We start from the raw sequence: 8,826 nt of genomic DNA, 5'->3' as shown, positions 1-8,826 counted from the left end.
TGAAGCATAAAAAATCAAAACGCTGAAATTGCACAACAGATCCAACGTGGAATTGTATGAATTATATAATTCGTTCTCTGTTTCTGTAAGTTTTAATGCACGCTAATGAAATATTAAGTTTTTCAAAATGCCTCTTGAAAAACTTCCAGAAAATCTAATTTGAAACGTGAGCGGAATTCTGAAAACTTTACATTTACTTGAAAAATATCCGGCTTTTCAGTTTGTATTTTCCTTGAGAAACGTGTAAAAATCCTGCTAATTATCACGCATACGTACTGAAAACTATGTTCCGCCAATGTGTCATGTGAGAAAGCACTTTAAGGAAATTCAACAATATTTTTTAGAGAATCCAGAAAAAATTTTCACCCTCTTTCCATTTGCCAGTCAAGTTTGTTGCACATATTTCACTTTATCACCATTCACCAATAACGATGTGAAATGAGAGATATTGAGTTACTTTGCATTGCAAATTTATCGAACAGAAGGCACTCCATTGCGTCAGACAAAAGTAAGCCGGATATTATGAGAAAGTAATGCTCACCTATGCTCGAGCGCGTTTGCCTCTCAAAATGGAAGTTGCTGGACTAAATTAGAGAGGATAATTTAAGCATGTGATTTCTCTGATTTCTGTCAAATTTTCACTCTATGAACGACAACTGTGATTACTTTTAAACTTTCCCACTATTGTTGCATTGATATCTTTCATCAATTGTCAACTAGGACAGTACTCTGTTGAGCGAGCTGCACATGCATTTTAATGATTTGCGATGTGATTAAAACAATAGAGATTGCACTAATTGTTTGATAGACAGCCCATAGGGAAAATGGAAATAGACAAGATAGTATTACGCTTATAAGGCGAGATCATAAAGGTCGACGCACAATACGAGCACGACTTTCTTAAAGAACACAGGAATCTCCACCACTTGTCAAAAGTACAACTTCAGCAGTGATTTCATCGAAGTTTTAGAATGGAAGAGCATATTAACAAACCGAAGGATTTCACATGCATCAATGTTAAATATCTTGGCAGCCTAAATGCAATGTATCCACAAACAGGGACACTGGAAAACATTGCACGTCTATATCAAAAAGGTTGCGCCCTTAACCAGAGAGATATCAACGCTCAAATGACGGTTTCGAGAGAGAATGTGTCATTACTGTGCAAAGACACTGAGAAAATATTTAGACTACACAAAATTCTCTTCTGCGCAAGCTATAAGAAGATTCCAAGAGTTGTCGCTTTTAACTACCAAGCATCTACTTCTCCCCGACGGATTGAATGCCACGCGTTTCTCTGCTCATCAAATGAAGACGCAAGAGGTATTGTGGCAGCACTTACGATGGCTTTCAGAGTAGCGAGTAAAGAAAGAAATTCAGACGAAATCGGTCTCGAACAAACCACCATCACGCGCAAGGTGTGGAACTTGGATTCTGCTGAAGAGAAAGAAGTGAAAGTCCTTTTCGCACTGCCAAGAAAGATTGGAGAGATTCTAGACTCTCTTACGAATTGTATCGGGACAAACTGAGGGCTTTCAAAGTCCCAGGTCCTTCTGTTGGAATTCTGTGCGTGATTTGATTATACAAGACAGATTTTGCATGTTTATTTGCTTCACACTATCATGCAAGCATTAAACTGAAGAAGAAGAGAAAGAGCAGTGATTACATAAGTCTAGAGGATGTTTTAGCTTATTCCATCAAATTAAGGACATTCAATACTTTGCCGCTTTTCAAAGAATGATCCCGGCTCTAGAAGCTCGCAGCCGGTTAACGAAGCTTGAGGTTCATCTCTAGAAGACTAAAAAAGTAATGGATCATTCGTAGTAGCTGTCATGAAATCAAGATCCAATATATCTGATATTAACTTTGTCTATAAATAGTTCAAGAATTATTTGAACCCGCGTTAAAGGGGTAGACGAAGAATGCCAAAAAGAGCACACATTCATGGCCGGAATTGATTAAGAGTAATATAGAGATATGGAGTCATCAATATATTTGAATCAATAGAGATCAGTCCAAAAGTCGCGGTTTATGAACCGGGACGGTAAACAAAATGTATTTATTTTCGTCAGTTTCCGACCGAGATTTGTTCCTCAGTGTAGGCAAAAGAAAGGCGGAATGAAGTTAGACAGTAATGAACCGAGAGTACTTTCGTTAATCGAAGAATCAACTCAAGTTAATTATATTGAAGACTTGCATTTAAAATCATTACGCGAAATGCGGAATAACAATGTATGCATAGCATACCCTGAAAGCTCTTTCCTCGAACGTATTTTGAACGCTATGCTACCGTCTATGCAGGCTAAATGTAAATTGCATCCAAGGCTAACTAAATAAACCAAGCCACTATTGATGGTTGTGTGTTAGCTTCGTAAATGAGAGGAAAAAATTGCCGGAAAAAAAGAATTCAGTGTTTGGGATAGAGGAAATACAGTTACACAAAATTAATGGGCAGCTAGCGATCTTCTTAAATCGTCAGTTGGGGATTATATTTTTGGGTAAAATCCTCGATGTCTGGAGGTCTTTTTCAAGGCTTCTTTGGCCACCCGGGAAAATGGTAGTCTTAGATTTTCTGATATTATAGTCTTTAATTTATCATTTAAATTAATGGAATTTCCGTCTGTCCTAGTGACAAGAATATAAAACTGCATGGAAAAGAACAAAAAAAGGAAAAGTGCTGTCTCAGGTGACCACGCTGAAAGATTTGGGGAATTGAACTCCGACAGCCGTAAGAATTATATATTGCATAACCACAACTTGGTCTGTCTGTTTATTAACAAAGACTTCTTCAAAGAAAAACAATCTGTCGCTCAAATTGACTGCTTCGCTGAGTTTATTTTAAGTGTGAAATTCGCCGTTAGTGTGTATGATTTGCTACCTTAGATGTTAAAATCATAGCTGGATTTTCTTAACATTGAATAACCGGGGAAAGCCCTTGCGAAAGACCTGGAAGGTTTTCCAATGAACCCTGAAGGCTTTTTCTAAAGCTATGATCCGCCTATTCTAAAATGCGGGTCTTCATAAGTAAAGGAAAAGCTGCCTTCGTGACTTCATGCTTTAAAACCTCATTGATGATAATTTATTAATACAAAGGGAGTTTGAATTTACATTCACCCGAAAAGTTTCGACGCTTTCGAAAATGCATGTTCCCATATCCTTTAAATTTAACTGCTGCAACTGCACTTACCTGCCTTTTGCGAATTAGTTTGTTTGCCAACCGTGGATTAACTAGAAATTTTGCTGGAAAAAACGTGGTATGCAAATTAGGTTATCTGGCTAAACACGGACTGCACGCGCACGCAACTCACGTGCAGTGTATGCACAAAACTCGGCCGATGATTGGTTGGTTTTCCTGAAAAATATTACACTGGGCCTGGTTGTTCGAAACTCGATTAACTTAATCCAGGATTAGCGTAACCTTTTGTTTCATGTTTTCAACTTTTTGGATAAAGCTTCTGTTGCTTCTTCTTGTTTTTCATGATTGACTCCTTCTAATGTAAAGTTTTGCCGATTATCAGCGTTGAACAGCCGTTGGGAGTGGAGAAATAAACTGCTTGGTTAATTTTTAATCTGGGATTAGCGTTAATCGGCTTTTGAACAACCGGGCCCTGGACTTCAAAAAAGTCACAATGAGCCAAATTTATTTCCTGCCAACATACGTCATCTGTGCGAAGCATAGGAAAGCTTGATAATAATAAGAATGATACAGATATAAAAAGGGGCAGTACCTTCGAAGGCACAAGCTCCCATAATCTACTGAGCTTAATTACAACAATCTATGAATTGCACGAGAAAGAGTGTTTTCTTATCTCTTGATTCCGGTTAAACTCCACTAATAAGTGTACTGTAGATTCTTGGGCCTTGGTATGATAGCCATCGTTCCCTTGACATGCACTTCGTTCGGATTTTCTAGATTGCTAACCGCGGGCCAGACGCAAACTTGCAGAGTTTGTGCAGTCTCTGTCGTTTCCTCAACCTCTATAGTGAAGAAAGCATCAAGTGTATCTCTGCGCGCTTGATCGGCTGTCACGAGGGTTAATGGAGGCAGTAAGTTCACCATTCGCCAGGCAAGTCGCAAGCATTCTTTAACGTAACTCGCCAGTTTAGTATTCTTTAACATGTCATCATCGAGATAAGGCAGCATAGGAGAGTGTTTCGTCCATTCTTCGTGACGTTGTAGCAATTCTGTCATCATTTTCTATGAAAAAAAAAACGATCATGAACGGATTTCATAGGCTGTTACAAAAATTCCTCTATCAGAAGTGAAACAATTAACCCTTTCACTCCCAATAGTGTCACTTATAGATTTTACTGTCTAACGCCAGACGATTTTACTCGTCAATGGGGAACCCCAAGGTTCCAAGGTTTGGCCTCTATATTTTTTTTTGAAAATCGTCCATTTCCAGAAGACATACCTTTTCCAGGTCTGTTAGGTCACAGAGAACTGCCAATTCTTTTAGCATAGAAGAAGCGGCGACGTTGAAGGATTTAGATGAAAGCAGAGATTGTACTTCTTCCGAGACGTCCTGATCTAAGAACTTTGAAACCTGTTTTTAATAAAAAGACGATCTGGTATTCATTTGTATTACAAGAGTGGTCGCCTTTTTCCGCTAATTTTCAAAGGAAAAAAAAAAGGAAAAATGGACCTGCTCTCGCAGGTCAGGTTGAACTGTTACTTTTTTCATCCAGGAAATATAGCTTAAATCTTGACCTTTAACGAAATACTGCGAGGAAGCCACCCCACTGTATAAGGTCAGTAAAATAATTCAGTGCACCTTATAATGTTCTCATCTGTCAGTCTGAAGCTGTTCAATTATTTTACTTTCAATCAAGCAAAGGAATACACAATCGTAATAATATATCTGCATCAAACATTGATATATTCGTCAAGGTAATTGTAGAGGAGGAAACACTATACAATTAATTCATGGTCCCGAGGGAAACAGTTAGTTATGTTTTCCCGAGAGTCCTGATGTTTCCCGAGACGAAGTCGACAGAAATATCAGGACTCGAGGGAAAACAAAACTAACTAGTTTTCCAAGGAACCATATATCAGGGGCTTTATTATATATTTAGACTTTTCCTTCAACAATCGCAGCAAAACATTCTGAGCGGGCAACAACTGCGGAATTGTATCCCGGTCGGGATACATATGAATTTGATCAGGGGCACGTGACCAAAAATCAACCAATACAGTGCTCGTTTTGTTGAGTGAAAGTCTAGGTATATAACAATACGGAATATTGAAACTTGAAAATAGCGGGTTACCTTAGTTTGAGATTTATCATTGCATTGAGCACTGGATAATATCAAATTCGTTTAAATACCTCTGAACGGGAGTTTTGCTCACAACAGACGGCAACAGACGGCGCCCACTGCAAAAACCTCGGCAAAGCCGCTTGGGTAAAGTCCTTTTTTGCGTTTTCTGCAACTTTGTAGGCAAGCTAAACGATATAAAATTGACAGTTATATGAAAGCAATAACGTTTGTCTTGTTGAAGACGCTAACCTCTCGTAAAAATGTACACAGAAATAAGTTTTTGTCATACAACAGCCGCATCTTTTGGCTCTCAGTGGAGAGCGCTCCTCATATCTTGAGCAAGGCTTTTCAGTGAGATGTGCTTTTTTAATGCGCGCCTCGTCTTAGTCGTTTAAACGTTGTGTACTCGATGGGAAAAGGGGTTTCTTTTTATAATGTGAATTAAAACACGCCATTTTGTTGACCCTGCTTGCATTAAAAGAAACTCTGATAACAACGGGAGTCAAAAATGGACTCAGTGACTTGGTCATTTCAAACTGAGCTACTTGAGTTTCCCAATGCCGAAGATGAACCACTCTATTTCTGCAGAAAATAAGACACAAAAACCGGAGAAAGCAGCAGTGTGAATCTAAGTAGGTAGAGTTCATGCATTATGTTTATTAAGGTGGACTTTTACAGTGATCCCTATAATTTAGACCCTTGTTTCGTAGAATCAGTTGTCCCAGTTCTTTTCGGTTTTTCGCAATCAAATCCCATTTTTACCACCATCACAGAACTGAGGAATGTTTAAACCTTTTTCTGGAATATTTGTTTTAATTATTAACAAACGTTTCGACTGAAACCATCAGTCTTCATCAGTGAAGTTTGTCACATGGTAGTTCACTATTACGAGACAAACGTCGAGGAACGGAGACAAGGACCCGGTCCCAAGTGTGAGACAGAGAGAACCGGAGTCCTCCCTTTCTTTTCAGGGTTGGGTCCTCCACCCTTTCCCATATCGCTACCTTTATCCCCCTCCTTTGCCAATCTCGTTCTTTATCTAGGATCTTAACTCCCTTCGAATCCAACACGTGTCACGTGTCCCGTGTCCTTCAGGTTACAATAAACTACTGAATTTGAGGAGGATTGGAGTTCGGCCGTTGATGTTGTCTCAGCCTGGCTCTGATGGACTGAAGAGTCTCTCCCCCATAGGTTTCGGCGCAGCCCTCCCCTCCGCAGGTAATACCATATACAAGGTTGGAGTGCTTCTCAAAAGAGTGTTTGTCTTGACCAACTGTTATCTTAGAGTGTTCTGGGGTTTGTAAAACGCTGTTACGCCGTGTTCTTTGAGAATGTTCTTAATATTCTCAGATAGGCCTCGTATGTAAGGGATCGTTACCCAGGTCTTGTGTCCTCTCTTCATGCCACCTCACCCCCCCCCCCCCGTTCATCGTGATCTTTTTGGTTTCCGCTGAACACCCAGTCCGGATACCAGCATTTTCGGAGTGACTTCTTGATGTGGTTTTTCTCATTTGTCAAGGTGTCGAGATCACTGATCACTCTCCGCTCTGTGACTAAGTCGTGTGACGTTTGTCGCGTGATAGTGAACTACCACGTGACAAACTTCACTGATGAAGACTGATGGTTTCAATCGAAACATTTGTTAATAATTAAGACCAAAATTCCAGAAAAAGATTTAAAATTTCCTCACTTGAATGGAATATGGATGAATAACAACATTCACTTTCACCATCACAGAACTGTTGCCTCACAGTTCACTGAGTCTCAAAGAGGAGCACTATTGTGTCAGATGAACTAATCAAACCAATCAAATACAGAGAACTTAACGTTTGTGCCATCTATCTTGAATAAGACGAAAACGTTCAGGGAAAGTTGATTATGAAATTCGAGACTGCCGTTAAACAAACTGGAAATGCCTAAAATAATACGGTGTCGTTTTATGATCAGGTTAGAACAACTTAACCAACTACAGAAGAATAATTTCTATAACCTACCAAAAGCATTCGGCATGTCAAATCCTTTCTATTCCACAACTCAGTCCGAGAACTTGTTTGAGGTTGACTTCCAAGAGCTTCCATGGCCTGACGACGTAAAGAGCCATTAATTACTTCGTACTTCCGCAAAACATCACTTCGCTTGTTTCTGCTTCTAGTATCTTCTGAACTGCTTTGGTGACCGCGATGATTCATCTCCGAATCATCACCAATCCTGTGAATTCAAACGAATTTAGTCAAAATAATTACGAGGATTTGGGGTGAAAGGTGTGCAGAAGTACGTGCATGAAGCAATGAAAATGAGAGATATATTTGCCTTCTGATCAAGAAATCATTATTTATGCAAGACATACCTTTGCCTCAGTTTATCGTTCTCTAATTTTGCATGATCCAAAGTTTTCTTCATTTCCTTGAAATTTTTTCGAAGCCTCTCGCACTCTTTATTCTTCTCCTTGGCCCAACTCACTATGAAATTGGAGGCGTCTAAGAAGCCATCTAGGTTTGTGTTGTCTGAACCTTCTGCCATTACGAAATTTGACGCCATTGGCTGATCACAGTCTTCAGAACCCACTTCTGGATATTTGATTGAGCCAAGTTCTCTTAATATCGAGGAGCAATTTCCCATCGACGACCAAGACGCTCGCCAGTGCAACGTCTCTTGCGATATTTGCAAAACTTTGAGAATCAATCGGTATTTAGAAAGGTTTATTCTCTCCAAGATTAGGGGGTGTGGTGGCATAGATTAGTGCAAATGCAATTGCAGACTAGCTATAACAACAATACTACCATTGTTTGATGAACATTTTTTTATTGACCATCATGCATTTCATGCAATATTCAGTGCCTGACGCAAATTTCTCTGAAGTTAAAGTTGTTAAAAGAACTTGGTTTCTCGTTGGCACTTGTTTCATCGAAAGAAAGAGTATCCTTTCTTTCGGCTCTGTTTATCCATTAATGTACGAAATGTTTTCGGGACGACAGGCCTAAAACAGAGGACGTTGCCTGGCAAAACGCATCGCTCAGAACCATGGCGTCGTCTTTAAAACGAGATGTCATCATTGGGATTGATTTTGGCACTACCTACAGTGGTTTTGGTTACGTTTTCCCGAATGCATCTGAGAATCGAATCTACGTGTTTCAGAAGTGGGGAAGAGGCCAAGGAATGACTTACAGCAAGACACCAACAGCTTTGCTGTTAAGCGAGAAAGGCGAGCTGATTAAATTTGGGCATGCTGCTCAGGAAGCATACGCTAAGCAATCTATCTCAAAAAAAGATTGCAAAAACCTTCTTTATTTTGATAAATTCAAATTGCTGCTTCATTCTAAGAAGGTTAGTTTCTTCTTTGTTTAATTTTAACTGGCTTAGTGAGCTCCTCTTTTAGGAACTTTGCAACTTCCTCAAATGTATCAAACGAAAGCGAAACTGCCGTACTTTTTGGTAAGCAACTTCATATAAGTTTGCATTAGTGCTATCTGATTCGGAACGCAACCACCTCGGATTTCGGATAGCATTAGCTGGTACCTTTAACAGCTAGGGAACGAAAGGAAACCGATTCCAAGAACATTATGTGGA

At 39.5% G+C, this 8,826-nt stretch overlaps 3 protein-coding genes across 3 annotated transcripts in view; 2 read left to right on the top strand and 1 right to left on the bottom strand.

Moving 5' to 3' along the window:
- Positions 1–837: 837 nt before the first annotated feature.
- Positions 838–2,355, top strand: LOC138029634 (uncharacterized). Its single transcript, XM_068877336.1, has one exon. It carries the CDS (start codon positions 972–974, stop codon positions 1,527–1,529), a length of 558 nt encoding a protein of 185 aa, XP_068733437.1. The 5' UTR covers positions 838–971; the 3' UTR covers positions 1,530–2,355.
- Positions 2,356–3,624: 1,269 nt separating this feature from the next.
- LOC138029632 (uncharacterized) lies at positions 3,625–8,023 on the bottom strand. Its single transcript, XM_068877333.1, has 5 exons — positions 7,607–8,023; positions 7,254–7,467; positions 5,328–5,444; positions 4,416–4,547; positions 3,625–4,198 (listed from the first exon to the last, which is right to left on the bottom strand). Exons 1-5 carry the CDS (start codon positions 7,990–7,992, stop codon positions 3,833–3,835), a joined length of 1,215 nt encoding a protein of 404 aa, XP_068733434.1. The 5' UTR covers positions 7,993–8,023; the 3' UTR covers positions 3,625–3,832.
- Positions 8,024–8,111: 88 nt separating this feature from the next.
- The window catches only part of LOC138029630 (heat shock 70 kDa protein 12A-like), a 20,438-nt gene continuing 19,723 nt past the window's right edge, over positions 8,112–8,826 (top strand). The window contains exon 1 of the mRNA XM_068877331.1: positions 8,112–8,583. Within this exon, the coding sequence (XP_068733432.1) occupies positions 8,281–8,583 (303 nt within the window). The 5' untranslated portion in view covers positions 8,112–8,280. The remainder of the gene's footprint in view (positions 8,584–8,826) is intronic.

The sequence above is a fragment of the Montipora capricornis genome, chromosome 13 (genome assembly GCF_036669925.1).
Source record: "Montipora capricornis isolate CH-2021 chromosome 13, ASM3666992v2, whole genome shotgun sequence".
In the NCBI taxonomy this organism is placed as follows: domain Eukaryota; kingdom Metazoa; phylum Cnidaria; class Anthozoa; order Scleractinia; family Acroporidae; genus Montipora; species Montipora capricornis.
The sequence above is the reverse complement of the archived record's forward strand: the minus strand, read 5'-3'. Positions and strand labels throughout refer to the sequence as shown.